This window comes from Aethalodelphis obliquidens, unplaced genomic scaffold, assembly GCF_003676395.1.
Source record: "Aethalodelphis obliquidens isolate GAN/ISIS:26980383/991018 unplaced genomic scaffold, ASM367639v1 scaffold18, whole genome shotgun sequence".
NCBI lineage: Eukaryota > Metazoa > Chordata > Mammalia > Artiodactyla > Delphinidae > Aethalodelphis > Aethalodelphis obliquidens.
In genome coordinates this window covers 13,076,802-13,097,967 of record NW_020837962.1, presented here as the reverse complement: position 1 = coordinate 13,097,967, position 21,166 = coordinate 13,076,802, and the positions used below count along the sequence as shown (strand labels likewise).

The window sequence follows — 21,166 nt, the reverse complement described above, 5'->3', positions numbered from 1 at the left end:
GCCTCACGCCCACCTGCCCATGGTCTGATCCCCTCCCCACGGTCTGACCCCGCCCCCCCATCTTCTGACCCCCACCTGCAGTGTTCAGTCTGCAGGACCTCTGCTGCCGGGCCATCGTTTCCTGCACCCCCGTGCACCTCATCGACAAGCTCCCGCTTCCTGTCACCATCAAGAGCCACCTCAAGTCTTTCTCGATGGCCAATGGCATGAACGCTGTTATGATGCACGGGCGCTCCTACTCACTGGCTACTGGAGCAGGGGGCGGCGGCAGCAAGGGCAACAGCCTCAAGCGGTCCAAGTCCATCCGACCACCCCAGAGCCCACCCCAGAACTGCTCGCGGAGCAACTGCAAGATCTCCTAGCTCGGCAGGCTGTGCCCCATCCAGATGCACTCTGGGAGGGCTCACGCTTGGGGAGTGCTCCTGGCTGGGCGCTGGGCCCAGCGCTGTGTGCAGGGAAAACTTTGGCCACACAGTCCCTCCTGGGAAGCGTGGGGATGCCCCTAGTAGGCTGGTGGTCTCAGCCAGACCAGCTCCACAGGACAGTGGAGGGCCATGCTGCTGGGATGGTGGCAGATCACGCCCAGGACCCCGAGGTGTGGCTGAGAAGACCCCTGGAGGCGGCTCTGCCTGGCCCCAGCCGTGAGGGGGCTGTCCCTGGGGACTGGGAGACCAGGTTCCCTTTCTTATTTATGTAAAAGATGGTTCACCCCTTTTGTACATTTTTAAAGGACCAGCAGGGAAGCCTCCGTGCAACCACGCAGTGAGCCCATGACAGCTGAGGGGACGAGCTTTGGGACATTGGGAGAGAGGAGGTGTTTGAGGCAAAGATGGGAAAGAATCCACCATCAAGGCTTGAATCTGAATTCACATAACACTTCACATGGGGCTATGGGCTGTGTGGGGGCCAGTGGAGAACATGTGGAAGCTTTGGGCAGCAATCTTGGACTCCCCAGCTACATGCATTGGCCTTTCTGAGCATGGTGGTCAGTGTGCCCGCCATGTGCTGAGGGTGCGGGCCCCAGTAGTCTGCGTGGTGGAGCTGCAGTTTCCAGGGCTCCCGCCGGCCTTCCTGGATGACATCCGTGTGTGTCATGGAGCTACGGGTTCAGAGCCAGGGGCGACTCGCAGGTTCCCACGTTGCTTGGAAAAGGGGAAGCGGGGTGCACCCCCCACGTCCCTTCCCAGCTCCCTCTCTCCCCACGTGGGGGCCATCAACCTTCGTTCTGTGATTCTGCACCTTCAGTTCCGTTTACATCTGTTGCTGCATGAAACTGGCTCGGCGTCTCTCCGAGTTGACACAGAGCTATTTGTAGGCAGTGCTCACTGGGGCCACCAGGCCCTGGGCAAGTCTGGACTGAGCCTGCCCCACTTGCCTCCTGGGGTGTCTAGACCCTTCTCTGGCCAGCTTCTGTCTTCTGACCTTGGGTGTGATCCCATAGCTGCTCCTCACCCAGTTGCACCCCTCTGTGAGGTCACATGTCACCAAAACCTTTCTCACCCGTTTCTTAGTGGTGGACGCTGAGCCCCTCCTCGAGGACCCACCGGCCAGCCTGAGCTGGAGGCCTGGCCTCCTTCCGTCCACCTGGCTGGTGACGTGGCCACAGGTCACTGGTGCTCAACTCTACCTCCTGCCCACGGGCCCCTCCCTGGCCTGTGACCCCCTTGCTCGGGACTGTTCTGTGGTGGGTGCCCCGAGGGCTGCTGTTATGGGAGGTGAGGTGGGGAGGGGCTGCAGCGCCTGTGAGCAGGATCCTGGCTGAGGCCTGGCTGCCAGCAGGGTTGGGTGGGCAGAGGAGGCCCCACCCATCCTGTCCTGCCAGCAGGAGCCCCTTCTTTGGACATTGTTTTGAGGAAACGGATGATCCTGCATTCACCATATCAACACTACCCTTTGCTGCTGTCCACACTTGCACTATTCCTGGGCTCGTTTTGGACAGTTTTAGTTTCTTTGTGTAGTAAACATAATTCAGCTCTGGCCTCCAGGTTGCGTTGTGAGTGAATGAAAGTCTGGCTTTAACCCACTGGGCTGAGTGGCGGTTGGAGGGGTGGCACTGCAGAGGGCTGCTTTGTTCCTGCTCCATCCCCCATGACTCCCTTGCTGAGCTCGGAAGGGTTTCAGGCCTCCCTGCGTTTCTAGGTGGACCTGGAAGCAGCTTTCCCCAGCTGTTCCTGCCTGTGCAGTAGTTCAACCCATGGCCGCTGGGAGCATCTACTGCCTGCTGCCCCCAGGGCCAGAACCTGGGATACTGAGCCCTCACTAGTGTCCTGGGCAGGGCCTACCAGGTTCCCTCTGCTGCTTGAGCAGGTGGTGGACCAGAAGAACTGTCCCCCGAGACTCACCACAACTGAGAACCCAGGCCTTGGGGCCAGCACCCTCCGTGGGAGAGCCACCCACTTAAAAGGGTATGTAGGGCTCTGCTCAGGGGTGCGGCAGACGCCCTGGAGGTCAGCAGGGCTGGGGTTAGGGGGGCAGTTGCTCTGAACGTAGCCCACACGGTTGAAGACCACTGCCTGTGGCTGTGGCTATACAGGGCAGGGGACCCATGGTGTCCTCCACACCTGGGGTGTCTCTTGGTCTCATTTGGACCAAACCAGGCTCTTATTGCCCTGCCTCTCAGGTCAGCCAGTCAGACACAGGGTCACAGGACACTCTCCTATCCAGTCTCAGAGCAGGCACTCCTGGGGCTCCAGACCCCTGGGAAAAGCACATTCTGGCAGTGGCTGCGTTTGATCTCCCCGCTGCCCCCACGCCCAGGAGGAGCTTCCATCCTTCCTGAATGTCACGGGCCTGGAGGGGCAGGCGAAGACCTTTGGGTCCTTGCAGTTCCTTAAGCTCTCCTGGGACACGCTGTTCTCAGGGTGCTCTTAGATGCCCTTGATCTCTCTCAGGACTGTGCTGCCCCACACAGGGCCACACACAGCCGCTGAGATTCAGATCAGTCCAAGTAAACACCCTCACCGCGTCTCTAGTGTCCACAGCCCTTGTGACCGGCGCCTGTGCCGGCCAGCACACACAGACCGTTCCCTCCCTGTCCACTGCTCTAGTACCCCACTTTTTTGGCAAGCACCATAACCCTTTGAGGAAGGGCCTGGACCAGGAGACAGGCGCCTGGGTTTCAGAAGGGGCGGGAAGCAGGCTCTCTAAATGCAAAGTTCTGCCATGCGTCAGCCTCCCCCAGGCCGTGCCCATCAGGTACCTTTGTGCTGCAAAGGCTTCACCTCCAGCAGGAAGGGTTTAGATTTGACCCCAAGACCTGCTGGCACGGTGTGACCACGAGAAGGGGTATGGGGAAGGTTGTGGAATCTTCCTTGGGAAGGGAGCAGAACCCCACCGTTGCTGGGCTTAACACAGAGCCCCTGCACCTTTGCCTGGACGTAGTGACTACCAGGTGGCAGTCCAGCCTGGCCTGCTCTGGGGAAGACCCAGGCCCAGGGTTGGATGGGGGAGCCAGAGGGGTTGGCCAGCCCTGCCCCCTCTTGCAGGCCAGCTTTGATCCCAGGGCCTGGAGGGAGGAGGGGCTCCGGTTACAGCGTTTCCCCCTCCTCTCTCCGGCCGGAGCCGCCCTTCTCCGCCCCTTGGTGACCCTCATGGCCAGTGTCTCTGTGCTCCTGGGCGCTGGCCCCTCCCCAGCCTTCCTCTCCTCTCCCCGCCCCCTGCCCTGAGCTGACCAGAGGGGCCAGGAGGGGGAGGGGCCGGTGCCACAGGCACAGACTCAGCTCGGAGAGACCCGGAACCCACCCAGCCTGAGACTTGAGCGTCTGCTGTGAGCTCCAACCTTGGGGGACAGAGGGGAGTCCAGGGGCAGGGGGCAGGGGCACTGATCACAGATCTGGGAGGGTGGATGCCTGCAGGGAGTGGGGATCGGCAGGGCCTGAGGAGGGGCTAGCGGCCACACCCCCCCCACCCCCTGGTCCCTCGGTCCCCATGCCGGCCCTGAGGCCACTCCTGCTGCTGTTGCTCCTGGTTGGGCTGACTGCGGGGGCCAGCCTGCCGCCGGGGCCCAGGAGCCACCCGGGTGTGTGCCCCAACCAGCTCAGCCCCAACCTGTGGGTGGACGCCCAGAGCACCTGTGAGCGTGAGTGCGTCAGAGACCAGGTGAGCACAGGCACTGTCACCACTGGCCCAGCTTGGGGGGGGAGACAGACTACGTTGGGGGCCCCTGGTCAGCATGGGAGAAGCCAGGACCTCCCCCACGCCCCAGGCCTTGCCTGCAGAGGGGACCCTCAACCCTGGAAGTCACTTCCTCCTCAGGCTCCCCACTCTTCTGCTGGGGTTTCACACTGTGCTCCATATGAGGGGCCCTGGGGACAGCCGCCCCGTCTTTGCCTTCACATCTGAAAACTGGAGGCCCCCTTCTCACTTCTCAGACCTGCCCACCCCCACCCTGCAACTAGCTGTTTTCAGGTCCAGCGGGGCAGAGAGGCGGGAACCTGTTTGGAGGTCCCGCCTTTGCAGCCCAGCCCTGCACCACTGCAGTGGCCTTGAGCACTTTTACGTCCTCCCGGAGCCTCAGTGTCCTCATGTGTATGATGGGATAACAAAAAAAGCTGCTCTGGTGGCCAGGGGTCTGAGGATTCCGTGAGGTCCAGTGAGATGACCTATGTGATGGGTGCGCCAGGCAGTTGTAGTTCATTGTCCAGATGGAAAGCAAACCTGCGGACCTGCTCGGCTCCCAGAGGGGAAACAGATTCAGGGAGAGGCAGCAGGGGACTCACCACTGCCCTTGCTGGGCATGCTGGGGCAGGGCTGAAGGGGGAGGGGTATTTGGGTGTCCGCTGAGCTGTCCGCGCCCGCCCCCTCCACAGGACTGCGCTGCCACTGAGAAGTGCTGCACCAACGTGTGTGGGCTGCAGAGCTGCGTGGCAGCCCGCTTCCCTGACAGCGGCCTGGCCACACCCAAGCTGGCGGCCTCATGTGATGGCTTCGTGTGCCCACAGCAGGGCTCCGACTGCGACATCTGGGATGGGCAGCCTGTGTGCCGCTGCCGTGACCGCTGTGAGAAGGAGCCCAGCTTCACCTGCGCCTCGGACGGCCTCACCTACTACAACCGCTGCTACATGGATGCAGAGGCCTGCCTGCGTGGCCTCCGCCTGCACGTCGTGCCCTGCAAGCATGTCCTCAGCAGGCCACCCAGCAGCCCCGGGCCCCCCGAGACCACCGCCCGCCCGACACCCGGGGATGCCCTGGTGCCGCCTGCCCTCTACAGCAGCCCCTCCCCACAGGCAGTGTATGTAGGGGGCACAGCCAGCCTCCACTGTGACGTCAGTGGCCGCCCGCCACCCGCTGTAACCTGGGAGAAGCAGAGTGACCAGCGGGAGAACCTGATCATGCGGCCAGACCAGATGTATGGCAACGTGGTGGTCACGAGCATCGGGCAGCTGGTGCTTTACAATGCCAGGCCAGAGGACGCCGGCCTCTACACGTGCACCGCGCGCAATGCCGCTGGCCTGCTGCGGGCCGACTTTCCGCTCTCCGTGGTCCAGCGGGAGCCGGCCGAGGACGGGGCCCCAGTGGCCGCCGCCCCAGCCCAATGCCTACCCACCACGCAGGCCTGTGTCGGCACCCCCTCTGGCCAGGTCCTTTGGCACTTTGACCCGCAGCGGGGCGGCTGCATGACCTTCCCAGTTGGCAGCTGTGCCGGGGGTGCCCAGGGCTTCGAGACCTATGAGGCGTGCCAGCAGGCCTGCGCCCGTGGCCCCAGGGACGCCTGCGTGCTGCCGGCCGTGCAGGGCCCCTGCCAGGGCTGGGAGCCGCGCTGGGCCTACAGTCCGCTGCTACAGCAGTGCCACCCCTTTGAGTACAGCGGCTGCGAGGGCAATGGCAACAACTTCGAGAGCCGCGAGAGCTGCGAGGACGCCTGCCCCGTACCGCGGACACCGCCCTGCCGGGCCTGCCGTCTCCGGAGCAAGCTGGCGCTCAGCCTGTGCCGCAGCGACTTCGCCATCGTGGGGCGGCTCACGGAGGTGCTGGAGGAGCCCGAGGCGGGCGGCGGCGGCGGCATCGCTCGCGTGGCCCTGGACGACGTGCTCAAGGATGACAAGATGGGCCTCAGGCTCTTGGGCACCAAGTACCTGGAGGTGACGCTGAGCGGTATGGACCGGGCCTGCCCCTGCCCCAACGTGACGGCTGGCGACAGCCCGCTGGTCATCATGGGCGAGGTGCGAGACGGCGTGGCCATGCTGGATGCGGGCAGCTACGTCCGCGCAGCCAGCGAGAAACGCATCAAGAAGATCTCGGAGCTGCTAGAGAGGAAGGCCTGCGAGCTGCTCAACCGCTTCCAAGACTAGCCCGCCCACCCCGCCCCACCCCGCCCTCCCCGCCCCACCCCGCCCTCCCCACAAACCACCCACTCCCGGCCCGCCCCACCCTCCCCGCCCTCCGCCTGAATAAAAGCGTCCTGGACCTCATAACCTGCCTGTGCTGGGGGTCCTGCCACCACACGGGGATTTGGCTCCAGTCTGAGGTCACCAGGGAGCACCAGTGAGAACCAGCCTCTGAAGTGGGTATCACCTCCCATGGCTGGAGGGCCAGGCAGCCAGCTCAGTCGTGTCTCAGCAGCCCCTGGGTCCTTCCTCCCTCCCTCCCCTCTCTGCCCGAGTGGAGCAGCAGAGTCCAGGATGCCCCCAAGCCCTGACCCACAGGCCAGACCCTTCTTGTCCCCAGAATGGAACCCTTGGAGACACAGCCTGCCCACCCAGCACCCTGCAGGAGTGCTCCCAGGAGGAGGCATGGCAGATACCAGCAATGGGACAGCAGGAAACACTTTATTCCCAGGTTCTTAGCAGCCCTGTGGCTACTAGCTAAGAATCCCCAGTCTGGGGAGGGCCAGTCCCCATAGTCTGGCCCAGGGTGGTAGGGGCTGGTGATCTGGGTTTGTCCCAGGGACACAGGCATGGCGGAGAAGGGGTTTACTCTTTCCGGAAAATGAGGCACTTGTTGTTGGCTGGCATGTCCACCTGGGGGAGATACTTTGGCTGGAGAAGCTGCTCCTGGTCCCCAGGGAGGCTGCCTGTGACCACAGTCCTCCCCACTTACCATCCTCTCCAGGAACAGCTGGCTGGCCTGGCCCAGGTTCTCCAGAAGGGCCGTGTCCCGCAGCCCCCACTCTGGGTTCCTGCAGGAGAGAAGGAGGTGGAATCGGCCTGGGGGTCTACCCAGCCCACCTGCCCCCCAACCAAACCCCCTACCCACCCAGCTCTGACCTGCGTCTGAGGGTGAGGTCAAAGTCCACGTTACTCTGGGGAGAAATCTTCCCATTGATGGCATAGGGCTGTGGAAACAGAGAACACGATTCTGTCTACTATCCACAGGCTCAGCCATCCCTTGTCATCCACTGGGCAGACTTGCAGGATGGCACCCACAGAATGGAAAGGACACACCCCTCATTGCTTCCCAGAGCGGGACAGCTGAGGACCAGCTGCTGAGCCAACGGGGTGCAGAAAGACTGGCAGATGACAGGAGTGTTGGAGAGGGGAGGGCCTGGGTGTGTTTCAGTGATAATGGGAAGCTAGGGAAAAGGGCAACTGAAAATACGGAGACAAGAAAGGAGTCCTGAAAGGCGGGGACAGCCAAGGCTGGCTGGGGTGGTCCTGCCAGGAGAGGCCCATCTCAGGCAGGAGCACTCACCCCATAGGTGATGAGGAGCGCCTTGCGTTTGAGCAGGTGTCCTGCTGCTCTGAAGAGCCCCTGGGAAGTGGGGGAAGCAGGAGAGCAGTGAGGAGCCTTCCCCAGGGCCCAAAAGAGCCCTGGGCCCAGTACTGGAATCTCAGCCTGACCTCCCCCGGCCTGAGTGCCCTGTCTCTGATTCGGGGCAAACCTGGCATCCCGCTCCCTCCCAGTGCAGGGGAAGGAATGCCGCACGACGCAGGTGGGTGGCCCCTGGGTAGCTCACCCACGCTCCCACAGACCTCGGTGCAGCTCAGGGGGCTGATGTGGCTCATGTTGATGCAGAGTAGCAGGTCCAAAGATTGCGGCAGGATCCCGCCCCACTGCTCCCAATCCCACCTCACGTCCAGGTACAGCGGGGCCTTCACGTTGGGCAGTCCCTGGGCCTGAGTGGTGGCCAAGATGCTGCGGGAAGGCAGCCCGTGGGTGGGGTGGCCTGTGCAGCCATTTCTGCAACACTACTTGGGGGAGGCTTAGAGGAATCACAATAGCGTGGGGATCCAGGGCAGCGGGACGGGGCACATTTTCACCCCCGGGGTCCCGCCTTCCCGCCGCACCTGTCCAGGCAGCGCTGGTCCACGTCGGACGGCTGCCACTCGGCGTGGGGAAAGGCCCGCGCGAAGTGGGCCGTGTGCTGGCCAGAGCCCGAGGCCACCTCGAGCACGCGGACGCCGCGCTGGGCCGGGTCCACGTACTGCTGCAGCACGCGCAGGATGGGTTCCTTGTTCCGTTCGGCGGCCGCCGCCACGAGCATCTTCTAGTCCCGCGCGGCGGGGCCCGTTACGAGTGTTAGTCCAGCACCGCCGGGCCCGTCGGGAGTAGTGGTCCGGCACCGCGGGGCCCGTCGGGAGTGGTGCTGTGGTCCGCGGGGCCCGTCGGGAGTGGTAGTCCGGCACCGCGGGGCCCGTCGGGAGCTGTGGCCTAGCCGCCGAGCAGCCGGCGCCCCCCCCACACCCACAGACTACAATTCCCAGGAGGCCACGCGCCGCGCCTTAAAGGCCCCGCAGCCGCAGAGGCGGGTAGCGAGCCGCGGCCTCCGCAGGGGGACGGGGCGAGGAGCTTGGGGGGGCTGGTTTACAGGCACCCATTGGCTCAGCACCCCGTGCCCGTGGCTGTCCTGGCACATTTTCATAGCGCTTGTTACTCCAAAGTAGTCTTGTTCGTGTCGCATCGGAATGGGATACTTCCCTCTAGTCTTTCTTTCCTTTATGAAATCTCTCGGGGTTTTTTTGAGTTGAGGGGAAAAAAAAATACAACATGCGCCGCCCGGGAATCGAACCCGGGTCGCAAGAATGGGAATCTTGCATGATACCACTACACCAGCGGCGCTGCTGGTAACCAACTCGCCCGCGAGACTTAGGTGATTGTGACGCAACTACTAGCCTCCTCCACTGGCCTTCCCGGCTCTGCGCAGAGACATTGGTGCGCATGCATCGCTAATGGTTAGGTGCACCAGGTTTGGCGGGGTCCGCGATGGTGGGGGGGCTCGGGGTGTCGCTCGGGCACCCAGCACTCGAGGGGAAGGAGCGGGGATGAGCTACTTGGGCTTGCAGCCGACTGGATTCGAGCGTGCTCTGTGGAAAACACGGCAACCGCGGCATTCGGAAATTGTGGGGGCGGGGCCATGGGAGGGCCTTCGTGGCTGGGGCGGGCTCCTGGCTGGGCGGAGGCTGCGGGTGGGTGGGGTTGTGTGGCGGAGCTCCCTGTGGTGGGCTGGGCTCCGCTGGGGCGGGGCTGGGGCTGCAGCTGGGCGGGGTTCTGGGGCGGGGCTCTTATGTGGGCGGGGTTGTGCTTGGCGGGGCTCCTTGCGGCTGGTGGGACTCCGGGAGGGGCGGGCCCAGCCTGCCGGAACTGAGCCTGTGATGCTCAGGGCTTCTCAGTGACACTGAGATGACCAGCGCTAGCCTAGGGTTCACGGATGTTGTGCGGGGTCAGTGACCTCTGAGTCAAGTGGGAGGCCGATTTGTGTTGTGTCCACGGTTTTTCCCTGGTTGTCTTCTTGGGGCCCATGTCTCAGAAGGGGCCCTTTCAGCAGGCTGGAGACCGTGCTCTGCAGTCAGGACTAGCTTATCTCCTTTGCTGGGCACTTTTTCTCGCGTGAGACACCCCTCCCCCCATACCCAACGTCGCTCTGACAAGAGCTCTGAGAATGGCACTGACCGAGACTTTAGCCTGGGATTGCTGTTGAGGGGGCATGCAGAGTGGGACCAGAGGCCGCTGTCTGAATGTGGTCAGAAAAGGAGGACAACCTTGCATCTTAGGGACGGGAGATGCGAAAATTCCACTCAGTGCGTCGGCCTCCAGACAACCCCTTTGGCATTCTGCATTACGACCACCCTTTTTTCGTAGCTGACTTTCCCATTTCATGGCCCTGAGTTTTCATTACCTGAGTCACTTTTGCTTCACCTCCTAGTTTGTTGGCTGAGCATTTTCTGTGTCTCCAGGTGGAGAAGAGGTGTCCCTCAATGTGAATCCCTGACCGTCACCTGTAATGATCAGTGGTCATCTGAGGCCTCACCAACCAGGCCCCTCAGCCCTCCTTGCCCACTCGAGAGGCACCACGCTTCCTGGTGACTTAACATGGCATTCCTGGGCACGGGCCACTCTGTCATATTATAGTATAATAAGAGACAGATATTTGGTCTTCGTCCTGGTTCCTGGAATAGAACTCTTAAAACCCTGAAGATTTCGTGAGTGATGGGGTGAGAGGAGCATCTGTTATTCATAACAAGCCTCTTTCAGCCTTACCTGGATTTATACCATTGAGGTGACTCTTGGAGGATGGGGGCTGGTTGCCAGGGGAACTCTGTGATTAGGGGGTTGGAACTTTCTGCCCTACTCAGACTTCTGACTCCTGATAGGGGGAGGGGCTGGAGACACAGCTAATCTCCAATGGCCAATGATTTAATCAGCCCTGTTCTTGTAATGGAGCCTCCACACAAATCGCAAATAGAGGGGTTCAGGGAGCTTCCAGATGGTGAACTTGGAGGTGCTGGGAGGGTGGCTCCCAGGGAGGGCGTGGGGGCTCCGCACCCCTTCCTCACACCTTCCCAGGGCATCTCTTCCACCTGGCTGTTCCACAGTCGTGTCCTTTATGATAAACCAGTAAATATAAGTAAAATGTTCCCCTGAGTTCTGTGAGCCATTCTGGCAAGTTATGGAACCCAAGGAGGGGGTAGTGGGAACCCTGACTTACATCTGGTTGCTCAGAAGCACAGGTGACAGCCTGGACTCCTCATTGGCGTCTGCGGGGGTGGGGGGTGGTGTTGAGGGACTGAGCCCTCAGCCCGTGGGTCTGTGTGGACGCTGGGCAGTTAGAGTTAGAATCCAGTTAAATTGTCGGACACCCAGTTGGTGTCCAAAGAGAACTAGAGCATTCTCACTAGAGAACCAATAAGAACCACCCCCCCACTTTTGGTGTCAGAAGTGTTGTGAGTACAGAAAAAGAAGTTTTTCCTTTACACTCATGTCCTGTAAGAGAGAAGGAGCCTGCTTCCCCCATGTTGTATGGTGCTGCTTGAGGAACTGCCCACATGCCCTGCAACGTCTTCTGTTTAACGGCACTTGACCTCAGGTTGACGTCCCCCTGCCACGTTCATCACTCTGGACTGGATGCTGTGGGAACTGACACCTGCCCTCTGCACTCTCCAAGCTCAGAGCCTGGGACAGAAGCAGCTGGGTGCAGCCAAGCGGTGGCCTTTGCTACAGTGCGTGTGTGTGTGTGAATGCATGCATGTGAGCATGTGTGAGCTGGGTGAACAAGTGTGAGCACACATTTCCTGTAAAGTGCCAGATGTGTGTCAGACTCTGGGAGGGTCCAAGTCCCCCAGGGGATGCTGAACATGGGACACCTGGAAGTGTCCCAGACCTGGGCCTGTGCTCAGTGGTACCTCCTGGGGTTGTGTCTCCTGCGGATTACTGTTGGAGCCGGAGGGGCCTCTCCTGCTAGTCATGCTCATCTACAGAGGGCTGTGGAGTAAGCCCCCCTAGTGTCCAGAGCCAACAGCAGGGTCCAGCTTCCTTCCTGAGGTCCAGGCCCATGTGCCCACCATTCACTGAACTTCCTCCCAAGCCCTCCAGTGCTGCACCCTGGGCACTTCCCCTCCCATTCCCTCACCGTCACCCACTACTGCTTCCCTCTGTATGTTAATTTTCTAGAGCTAGTATAACAGATTACCCCAAAACTTGGTGACTTAAAACAAAAATTTATTTTCTCACAGTTCTGCAGGCCAGAAGCCCAAAATAAAGATGTCAGCTCCCTCCAGTGGCCCTACAGGAAGCCCTTTCGTGATCACAGCTTCCGGCTTCTGTGTGGCTCCAGGCGTTCCTGGGCTTGTGCAGGCTCACTGCAGTCTCTGCCTCTGTCTTCACCTGGTCTTCTCTGTGTCTCTCTGTGTCCAAATATACCTCTCCTTTCTCTTACACGGACACTCATCATTGGATTTAGGGCCCATCCTAATCCAGAATGACCTTATCTCGAAATCCTTGCTTTAATTATATCTGCAAAGACCATTATTCCAAATAAGGTCATGTTCTGAGGTTCTGGGCGATGTATCTTTGGGGGGCCACTGTTCAACTCACTGCACTTGGGTATGGGAATGGGCAATCCCTTGGGAATTCCCTGGAGGTCCAGTGTTTAGGACTCGACACTTTCACTGCTAGGGCCCAGGTGCAGTCCCTGGTCAGGAAACTAAGATCCTGCAAGCCACGAGGTCAAAAAAAAAAAAGGAATGGGCAATCCCTAGAAACTCGGTGGCAGGTGTGGCAGCATCCAGCCGGAGCCTTTCCTGGGGGCCACCGATCACCCTTTATTGGCAGAAGCCCATCCTCTAGTCTGGGTTGGTGAGGGCATGGATTTCAGATCTGAAAAATGATGGAGGATGACTGAAAACTTAAACATCTTTCTCTTCTAACATGACATTTTTTTTATCATATTTAGAGGCTTTTAGAAGAGAAAAACCAATACTTGTTTTTATTATGATTAACTGGGGTCAGTGAGGTAAAGGCCTTTCCTTACTATGACACCCATTTTTTTCAGCCTGCTGGGTGAGGCCCCTGCCTGCTCTTCAACTGCCCATGACTCCAATTCCAGGATGGGTTTCCAGGCTCTCTGACAATAGGGAATGTTGCCGGCTGCAAGATGCTATCTCTACGGGGGCTTAGCAGGGTGGCACACCGTCATGGACAGTGTAGTCCAGGGAAGGCCAGGCTGGCCAGGGTTCCTACCCTAACAGGAGAACCAAACTGAGATCTTGGTTGCAGGCCCATCCAGACCCTGACCTCTCCCAGGCTCTGGCTGGGCCCTCCCCACGCCCCTTGGCTCTGTCCCGGGGCCAGAGCAGGTCTCACACTTGAGTCCTGGGAGCAGTGAGGCTGGAAAGGCGCCTCAGGGGGAGATCAGCCCCACCCTCCTCCCTGCCCTCCTCTGCTGCCTGTCCCCTACAACCGGGCCTTTCTCTCCCTGGCTCCCCTCTCCCTTAGCTCAGTGTCTTTTGGGGACCTCTGGGTTCTCTCACTTCTCCCCTAGGCCCAGCCTGTCCTGCACCCCCTCCTCTCCTGCCTGTCGGGACCATTTCTGTTCTGCTCCTCTTTCCTGGAGCCCTTCCAAGGGGTCTTGGACCCAACCTTTGACATCAGACAAGGCCCGTAGGCAGGGCTGGGACATTACAGTCTAGCAGCCTTGTCCACCATCAAGGCCAGGCCTATCTGCTCATCAACAGGCCCTGTCCTTCCCCTCTTCACCCTGGCCTGAGGCGGTGCCTGGGAGAGGAGGAGCTCTCATGTCAACCTGGGGAGAGGTACTCCCCCACCCCAGGGCCTGGCTCCTTCTGCCCAGAACATATGCCTTCAGGACACAGGCCCGCCCAGGCCCCTCACCCTGCGGGCCCCTCACCCAGCCTGAGTGAGTTAGCATTGTGCTCGAGGCCACCAGGGAGACCAGGGCAGCCAGCATAGACCAGGGCAGGAGCGTGGTGGCCTTGACACAACTGGGGGGCAGGACGAGGGATGGGCACCTCGGGTGGAAAGGGGGGCCAGCTTGGCCAGGGGCTGTGCTCATGCCCAGACTCCCTGGGCATGCTCTCCCCTCTCAGGGTCACAGGCTTTGCTCAGCCCAGCCCCACAGAGTGGGCAGCTGGGGCCGGGGATAGGGGTCTTATCCTTTGGCCTTGGGTAGAACAAGGCACAGAGCCAAGGGGCTATGGGGGACTTGGGAGGAAGGACAGCACAGCTGCCCCAGGAAGCAGACTTCCCTGAAGGAGCCCCAGCAGGCCCAGTGCCCCCACCTCAACCAGCAGCTACACAGGTGCATGGGGTAGGGGGTTGGGGGCATCCTCCCGCTGGTTGCCGCCCCCCCACCCCCGCCATGTTGTACACAGTACTTGTTGTCTGGACAGGATACGAGGAGAAAGATGTGCTCTAGCCCCTGACCTGGCTTCTCAGCCCTGCCTGGGTGGGAGGCTTCAGGCCCGCTCAGGTGTGGGGTGTGGGGGTAGTTGCGCTAGGTGCCCTCCAGGAACCCACTGGGCCACAGTGCTGAGGGGAAGCCCCCTTGCCCCCTGGGGCAGCGGATCCCAGACTGAGACACACCCCAGGCTCTGGTGCTGGCCCGACTGAGCCTCCCCAAATACTTGTGGGAGCAGTGTAGGAGCCCTGAGGGACCAACGTGGTTGCACAAGCCTCTGAGGCGGATGCCACACCCCCTGGATGACCCCAGGCAGAGTTTTTTTTTGGGGGGGGGGCATTAAGGATTGAACTCAACCAAAGGGAAGATGGGTGCCTCCTGCAGAATCCAAAAGGCCCTCAGGCTCACAAACCCAAGAGTTGTGTGGTTCCCCCTCCCCCAACCCAGGCTGCTGTGTGTGAGACCCTGTGATGACCCTGCCCCCACTGGCAGCCTGAGGCAGCCCGAAGCAGCCTGTGAACTGGGAGGAAGGGGCATCTCTATCTAATTCTCAGGAAGGAACCCTGTGGGTAGAGTCCCCAGGGAAGGGCCTGCCTGGCAGATTAGGGCACAGCAACCGCTCTCCTCCGGCAGGCAGGTCTGGCTCCTCCTGAGGCACTGTCACTGAAGTAGGTCTTGCGGCTGACCCCACTGCCTGGGGGATTTGGAGGAGTAAGTGCTCTTTCTCCCCTGTGGAATGACATAAACTGGGTTGCTTCACCCACCTTCTCCATCCCCAGGATCCAGCCCCCACGATGCTCCTGGATTGGTAAGTGGCCTCCCACCTCCCTGGGGTTGGGGGCAAACATCAGCATGGAAGGCTGAGCTGCGGCAGAATGTACTTTCTGCTCCTGCCCCATGGGATGAAAGGGAGATTCCCACGGCGTCATGTCTGCCCGAACCCGGGGGCTGACCGCCTTTTCTCATCTCTGACCCCCTCAGTCCCATGACTGGGTGAACCGGCACACTGGCCCAGGCCCACCCAGGCACCTTGGAGGAGTGTCTCCGACGTGAGTGGGAATACCCTTGCTTCCAGGGTCCACACAGCTCACTCCCAGCATCTGTCAATGCCTCAGCTCCTTGGACATCACCGAGGGCCTGGGCCAGAACCTCGCCACGTCTGTGTGCCTATGGCTCCCGTAGCCTCCTGTGGCGGACGGCGGCCCAGGCCTCAGGGAACTTCCTTGACCTAGGCCTTGGGCCAGAGGGGTGGGCGCTGCTTGCGGCCGCCCAACCCCAGCCTCGGGCCCCGCCGCGGGTCCAGCCAGTTTCCCAAAGGCCCAAGCGCCACCCCTGCCGCGTGCCTCGGCGCGGGCCCTTTAAGGGCCGGGGGTGTGTGGCGGGCCCGCCCCCTCCCCGCAGCGCCGGCCGCCCGTTAAAGGGGCCGCGCCCTCGGCACCCGCCGAGTGTCAGCCGGTCGGAGGGCGCGAGATCTGGCCGCGGGCCGGCGGGCGGGGAGGGCGCGGAGGGCGCGGGCGCGCTGCGGCCCCTCCGCACCATGTACACCATCACCAAGGGACCCAGCAAGCTAGTCGCGCAGCGGCGCACAGGTGCGCAGCGGGGGCGGGTAAGGTAGGGAGGGGACGACCGGAGTTCCGCACGCGCTGCCCGCCCCCAGCGCGACGGCGGCTGACGCGTCCTGCCCGTGCCTGCAGGTCCCACGCAGCAGCAGGTGGAGAGCAGGCTCGGCGAGCTCCTGAAATGCCGGCATCTCGCGCCGCCGACCCCGCAGCCCCCACGGGCGCAGCCGCCGGGACCCTGGCCCCTGTCGAGGTGAGACGCGCGGCCGCGGCCGGAGCCCGGCCCTCCCCTCCCCCGCCGGCCGCCGCGGGGCCTTGAGGGTGACCTTGGGGAAAGGTTAGCGGAGATCGGGCCACACGCTCCGGGCGGGCGCGGAGGGGGCGGAGCACGCCGACCCCGCCCGCGCGTGCAGCTCTGGCACCGCACCTCCGCCTCACCTGGCACCTGGCTGGGTCCGAGGGGGCTGGACCGGATGTGCGTGACACACCTCCGAGTCCTCTGGGATCCCGCGGACCCCGAGTCGGGAGAAGGCCGACCGGCTCCTGGATCTGAGGGGCTCCGGGCGGCTAAGTCAGGTGCCTGGGCCGACCTTGGGGCTTGAGACGAACTGCTGGGGACTCGCCCTAGAGGGCGGGAGCGCGGTGGCCCAGGACGCTGGCCCGCAGGTGGCCTGCCTCTGCCCGCGGCTGGAGGCTGCCAGCACCGTGCTTGCGGGGCAGCTGGGGGAGAAGTGCACGTGGTTCCCTCTGGCCCTGCCAGGCCACTGCTTGCCTCTGCCCTTCACCCCAAACACCCTGGCTGGGCGCGGAGACCCCCGCAGATGCTCGGGGCTTGCTGGAGTTGTGGTTTTTCCGCCTTTCTTGACCAGCATTTTTGCCATAGGAGGCTCAGTTCAACCACTTTGGCCTCCAAGTGACTGTGACCTGGAGGTCATATCCTCCATCCCCCAGGACTGAACCTTTCACTTTTTGGCTCAGGTCCTGGCTTCTGGTTTCATTTATTCTATGCATGTTCTGGGCCCAGGGCTTAGTCCAGGCCCACACAGGCCTGAGGGCTCCTGAGCTGGGCTGTGGATGGGTGGGGGCAGCAGACTCAGGGCCCGGAGGCAGCGCTGACCAGGCCTTGGGATTTCTTCCCAAGTTGAGAACAAACAGCTTCCAGGATTGGCTAAGAGGTGGGAGCTGTGTGCTGCAGGCCACAGCCTGACCTTCTCCCTCAGTTACTGGCCTCAGATGCCACAGGTGCGGGCAGCCTGTGAGGACCCTTCTTGGCTGAGGCCCTTTCCTGGGGCCTCCTGCTAGGAGCATGTTGACACTTTGAGACTGGTCCTAGTGAGGAAAATGTTCCAGGCCGGCCACAAGTGCATCCTGGGGAGAGGGGTGAGTGGGACCTTGGGGGGCATTTCCCAGGACCCAGCTGTGCTGTGACACTGCCTGTGACATCAGCCTTGGTCCTCACAGCCGCCCTACCTCCCAGGGGAGGGAATAAGGCATAGGTGTGTAGACCCCCCCCCCAATCACCCAAGCAGGGAGCCTTCCCCGCCCCTTACCTGGAGAAACTTGTTGCTTCCTCCATGGCCCCTTTGCTGGGGAATGGGGAAGGAAATGTGAATCTGTGGCAGGATCAGGGTGCTGGGGAGAGAGATGGGAAAGACAAAGCAGAGCCCTTAAGATGTTGCAACTTGCCAGGTCCCGGGGTTCAGGGGGGTGCTGGTGCTTGGCCCCTCAGCTTGCTGCAGTCCTGTGTGGCACTGTGAGTACAGGGGAGTGGCAGGAAGGCAGAGTGTGTGCTGGTCATGCCGTCCCCCCTTCCCTCTGAGGTCACTCCTTCCCTGAGCTGCCCCCTGCCAGTCTCAGGGACCTTGAAGAGTACCCCCGCTGGGAGGCCAGGGCAGCCACCAGGTCCTCCACACCAGGAGCCCCTGAAACTTCTGAAATCACTCCACCCAGACTTCCTGTCCACCCTCCCTCACCCAGACTTTGCCCAGGAGGAAGGAGTCTGAGCCACTGCTGCACCCTCTGTGCCTGGTGCACCACAGGTGCTCAAAGCATTTGACCTGCTAAATGTCCGGGCTCAGATTCTGGCCGGGCGCTGCCCGTGGTGGTAGACAGGCCACATGAGTCTGTGCCTGTGATGAGTTCTCCCTTCCAGCGAGAGAGAATAAGATCAACTGTTGGGGAGAAGAGAAAATGGGGCCACCTGATGGTGCAGGGGAGGTGGACTGGTGGAGGAGGGGGCTTGGAAGCTGTACTGGGTTGTGGGCTTTGGGGTCAGACAGGCATAGAGTTCTGATGCTGCCACCCACTCACCACATGTAACCTTGGACAGGTCACTTCTCTCTTGAACCCACGTTCCTGGGCTGAAAACGGGTGGGTGGTCTACCTTGGAGAGTAGTGAAGGGGGTTAAGTAAAAGGAAGCGAGGCCTGTATCAGCAGGCACCTAGCAGGGATTCCGGTGCTGCTGTTGCCGTGGGCAGAGCTTGCCTGTGGGCGGGGCTTTCCTGCGGGCCGAGTCCCTGGGCGCTGGCACAGAGAAGGGTGGGGAAGACGGACGCTGGACTCGTCCATAGGTGCACAGGGAGCTGTGCCCTTTCCCCCAGAGGGCCCGCAGAACTGCCTTATGTAACTGCCGGCAGCGGGCGGCCAGGTGCCCGCTTGCTGGGGCCCCTTCTCAGCCCTGGCCAGGCCACCGTCTAGGTACTTGCGATTTACAGCCTTTGACTGCAGTTCTTTTTTTCCTTCTTTGATGTTCAGTCTCCAAATTTTTCTAGGGCTAAGGGTAGCAGACGAGGGGCTGTTCCAGTTAAGGACAAATAGCTATGCCCTCTGGTTGGTATAGCTCAGGCCTGGGAGGAGCCCTGCCCCTCCACATTCTACGTGGCCACCTGACCCTGCCAGCCTGGAGCTGGTGGGACTGGTGCCCCTCAAGACGCTCCTCTTTATTTTAGTGCCCCTCTCAACTGAGGAGGAAACCCCAGCGGCGGTGGGGCACCTGAGCCCAGGATGGCGAGCAGGCCGGCGGGACCGCGAGTGCCTGGCGGAGTGGCACGTGCAGCCCAGGACTCCCGGCTCCCACCTCCTGCTGTAGGTGTGGGCCCCGCACTCTCCACGGCCCTGTCCCGGGCTTCATGTGCACAGGGCTGGGCCAGCTGCCACTGGCCAGGGCAGCCCAACCAATGCCCTGGGCCCGGCTGGCCGGGATGGGCCCAGTGGCCACCTGGACATCGAATGCCCACCAGGCCGAGCTCCAGCACCCAGGGCCATCTCCTTACTCAGCATTCCTGCCCCCGTGGGCAAGAGCATAGCCCCTCATCTGGGGCCTGCAGGGGTGGGCCAGGGTTGCAGTCACACCCTCCCTACTCAGGATGGCCCACTCAGCACTTGGTGCTGTCTAGCCAGACCAGGAGCTGTCCCTGGGGACCTGGGGCAGCTGGGAGAGGGAAGGGCAAAGGCCGTCAGCTCTTGTTTGGGTCCTTCATCCCACACTGGGGGGCATCGTGAGATGGAGAGACTTCTGTGGGGGAGAAAGTGGCCAAGAACTGCGCCTGGTGGGTGGGGTTGGGCCAAGTGACCTTTACGCAGGTCAAAACCTAGGGTGATGGAGGCCTGGCTGGTCCAGGGGAGGTGGGTGGCTGGTGGCAGTGGGGGTGCCTGAGACCCTTGGAGGGCCGCCTATGTGCCTTGAGCATGGAGCTCTGCAGGGGATCTGGGGACACAGAGAGGCCCCACTCCACCCCTGCAGTCTTAGGCCTGGCTCAGGGTCGGGGGGCTGCAGTTGTGAACTGAGCTGCTGGGGGCGCAGGCCTGCACGACAAAGGCCTTGGCCACTGGCTGCAGCACACAGCCTTCCTGTGGTTCAGGGAAGTGCCCAGGCTGGGCTTGGCCCAGGGGTGGTGAGGGTGGCCTGAGGCTGCTCCGGGAGCTCTGCCAGGTAACACCTGGGCTTGGAACAGTTGCTGACCATCTCTTCCCCCTTCCTGCAGTCCAGGGCCGAGGCTCGTGTTCAATCGGGTGAATGGCCGGCGGCCACCTGCCACATCCCCGTCCCTCAAGGGAACCCAGGAGACCTACACACTGGCTCACGAGGAGAACGTCCGATTTGTGTCCGAAGGTAGTGCTGAGGCCCGAGAGTGTGACCTGGGCCACTGGTCCTTTTCCCACTGTAACCTCACTCGAAGTTGCCAGAGGCCTGGGCTCTTCCTGGGTTCTCTGCCTGTTTCTCCTGTGACCATCCAGCAGGCTGCCCACTCCCAGTTCTGGGCTGGGGTCCAGGGTAGCCACCATGCCCTGGGGTGGGAGACACAGTGCCAGGGGCCTGGCTCAGCCTGACGATCCTCTCCCCACAGCCTGGCAGCAAGTGGAGCAGCAGCTGGGTGGTGGCCCAGCCGGTGAGAGCGGGCCGAGGCCAGTGCAATACGTGGAGAGGACCCCCAACCCCCGGCTGCAGAGTGAGCCCTCCCCCGCCCTCAGGGTGTCCCCTCCACCTCCTCCAACCCTGATCTGGCTCAGCCAGGTTCTTGCCCCAGGGGGTTGGGAAGAGGACTGGAGCCTGACCCAATTCTTCCCAGCATCTACTACAGTTGGGGTCTGGGTGAGGGGCTTGTGGTCAGCTCGAGGTGGGAGACGCTAGTCAGCCTGGGAGGCACATCATTGCCCAGCCTTCTGCCCCCCTGCAGACTTCGTACCCATCGACCTGGACGAGTGGTGGGCACAGCAGTTCCTGGCCAGGATCACCAACTGCTCCTAGTCGCAGCTTTGGAAGGAACGCTGCCCATGCAGGGCCTGGCCCTGCCCCACGCTGGACCCTCTGCCAGGAGAGGACCACGGCACCCTGTCCACCCGCTGCGGTGTGCCGTGCTTCACCCTGGGCCTGGCCAGGAGCCGGCCACACCTGAAGTGCCAGAATTTGGACTTTTGCTCCTGCTGACCCCTTGGCCCAGCTGTTCCAGGCTGCCAGAGGCCAGGGGTTGAAACTGTCTGACCTCAGTCCTGCTCACTGTGCCCGGGGACCAGCCTGTGGGGCTGGCAGGGAGGAGCTCCAGGCTAATAAAGTTGAGAAACTGCCCTTTGGAAAGGCCTTTACTTGGGGGTGGTGGGGGGTGGATGCGGCGGGGGGGCGCTTGTGCCCCAGCACCAGGCCCAGCCCAACCTTCCATTGTAGCCTCATCTCTTTACAGCTGAAGCTTTGTCTAAATTTGGTCCCCCCCAGCCTCTTGCCCAGCTGCCTTCCTGTGTCCTGGGCCAGGTCATTTTGCATAGAAATCTATAAATGCCACCGCGCCCCACCTGACACCGCACCCCCCACCCCCGTAGTCATTGGCAGGTGTCTGAACCCGGCCTCAAGACCCAGAAATGTTACATAACTGGCCCTGAGATGGCGCCCCAGCCACCCAGAATTGCGGTCAGGTCTCAGGACGCCTGGTGCTGTCTCTGAATCCTCCAGGTCTGGTGGGGAGCCCTCGGGGTCCTGTAGGACATTGCTTTGCCTGTGGGGCCAGATGACTTTGCCTGCGTCTGACACACGTGCCTCCAGAG

The 21,166-nt window shown here is 61.9% G+C and overlaps 4 protein-coding genes and 1 non-coding gene across 9 annotated transcripts in view; 3 read left to right on the top strand and 2 right to left on the bottom strand.

Moving 5' to 3' along the window:
• The window catches only part of RAB40C (RAB40C, member RAS oncogene family), a 30,708-nt gene extending 28,730 nt beyond the window's left edge, over positions 1 to 1,978 (top strand). For all 3 annotated transcript variants that reach the window (XM_027118000.1, XM_027118002.1, XM_027118001.1), the window contains one exon: positions 82 to 1,978. In XM_027118000.1, coding sequence (XP_026973801.1) covers positions 82 to 362 — 281 coding nt within the window. In that variant the 3' untranslated portion in view covers positions 363 to 1,978. The remainder of the gene's footprint in view (positions 1 to 81) is intronic.
• Positions 1,979 to 2,097: 119 nt separating this feature from the next.
• WFIKKN1 (WAP, follistatin/kazal, immunoglobulin, kunitz and netrin domain containing 1) lies at positions 2,098 to 6,620 on the top strand. Its single transcript, XM_027117999.1, has 2 exons — positions 2,098 to 4,098; positions 4,809 to 6,620. The coding sequence occupies exons 1-2, from the start codon at positions 3,928 to 3,930 to the stop codon at positions 6,288 to 6,290; spliced, it is 1,653 nt and encodes a 550-aa protein (XP_026973800.1). The 5' UTR covers positions 2,098 to 3,927; the 3' UTR covers positions 6,291 to 6,620.
• A 128-nt stretch (positions 6,621 to 6,748) lies between these two features.
• Positions 6,749 to 8,513, bottom strand: METTL26 (methyltransferase like 26). Of its 2 annotated transcripts, XM_027118003.1 has the most exons (6): positions 8,226 to 8,510; positions 7,911 to 8,073; positions 7,630 to 7,689; positions 7,206 to 7,273; positions 7,039 to 7,117; positions 6,749 to 6,959 (listed from the first exon to the last, which is right to left on the bottom strand). In XM_027118003.1, exons 1-6 carry the CDS (start codon positions 8,420 to 8,422, stop codon positions 6,912 to 6,914), a joined length of 615 nt encoding a protein of 204 aa, XP_026973804.1. In that variant the 5' UTR covers positions 8,423 to 8,510; the 3' UTR covers positions 6,749 to 6,911. The 2 variants fall into 2 exon arrangements, with proteins under 2 accessions (XP_026973804.1, XP_026973805.1); XM_027118004.1 differs by lacking the exon at positions 7,630 to 7,689 and having other exon boundaries at positions 8,226 to 8,513.
• A 413-nt stretch (positions 8,514 to 8,926) lies between these two features.
• Positions 8,927 to 8,997, bottom strand: TRNAG-CCC (transfer RNA glycine (anticodon CCC)). Its single transcript has one exon. It is a non-coding gene; the product is annotated as a tRNA-Gly (tRNA).
• A 6,499-nt stretch (positions 8,998 to 15,496) lies between these two features.
• MCRIP2 (MAPK regulated corepressor interacting protein 2) lies at positions 15,497 to 20,695 on the top strand. 2 transcript variants are annotated; one of them, XM_027117994.1, is made up of 5 exons: positions 15,497 to 15,660; positions 15,766 to 15,883; positions 19,615 to 19,742; positions 19,978 to 20,079; positions 20,308 to 20,695. In XM_027117994.1, exons 1-5 carry the CDS (start codon positions 15,609 to 15,611, stop codon positions 20,376 to 20,378), a joined length of 471 nt encoding a protein of 156 aa, XP_026973795.1. In that variant the 5' UTR covers positions 15,497 to 15,608; the 3' UTR covers positions 20,379 to 20,695. The 2 variants fall into 2 exon arrangements, with proteins under 2 accessions (XP_026973795.1, XP_026973794.1); XM_027117993.1 differs by lacking the exons at positions 15,497 to 15,660; positions 15,766 to 15,883 and adding exons at positions 15,895 to 16,206; positions 18,580 to 18,715 and having other exon boundaries at positions 20,308 to 20,504.
• The last annotated feature ends 471 nt before the right edge of the window (positions 20,696 to 21,166 follow it).

Excerpts from the sequence above, each read along its gene's own strand:
- WFIKKN1 (XM_027117999.1), top strand. The coding sequence starts at position 3,928 with ATGCCGGCCCTGAGGCCACTCCTGCTGCTGTTGCTCCTGGTTGGGCTG. Across the intron at positions 4,099-4,808 it reads GTGAGTGCGTCAGAGACCAG|GACTGCGCTGCCACTGAGAA; the intron begins GTGAGCACAGGC and ends CCCCCTCCACAG.
- METTL26 (XM_027118003.1), bottom strand. The coding sequence starts at position 8,422 with ATGCTCGTGGCGGCGGCCGCCGAACGGAACAAGGAACCCATCCTGCGC. Across the intron at positions 8,074-8,225 it reads GACCAGCGCTGCCTGGACAG|CATCTTGGCCACCACTCAGG; the intron begins GTGCGGCGGGAA and ends GCCTTCCCGCAG. Across the intron at positions 7,274-7,629 it reads CGCTCCTCATCACCTATGGG|CCCTATGCCATCAATGGGAA; the intron begins GTGAGTGCTCCT and ends CTGTTTCCACAG.
- MCRIP2 (XM_027117993.1), top strand. The coding sequence starts at position 16,104 with ATGTGCGTGACACACCTCCGAGTCCTCTGGGATCCCGCGGACCCCGAG. Across the intron at positions 18,716-19,614 it reads CCCGGCTCCCACCTCCTGCT|TCCAGGGCCGAGGCTCGTGT; the intron begins GTAGGTGTGGGC and ends CCCTTCCTGCAG. Across the intron at positions 20,080-20,307 it reads CCCCAACCCCCGGCTGCAGA|ACTTCGTACCCATCGACCTG; the intron begins GTGAGCCCTCCC and ends GCCCCCCTGCAG.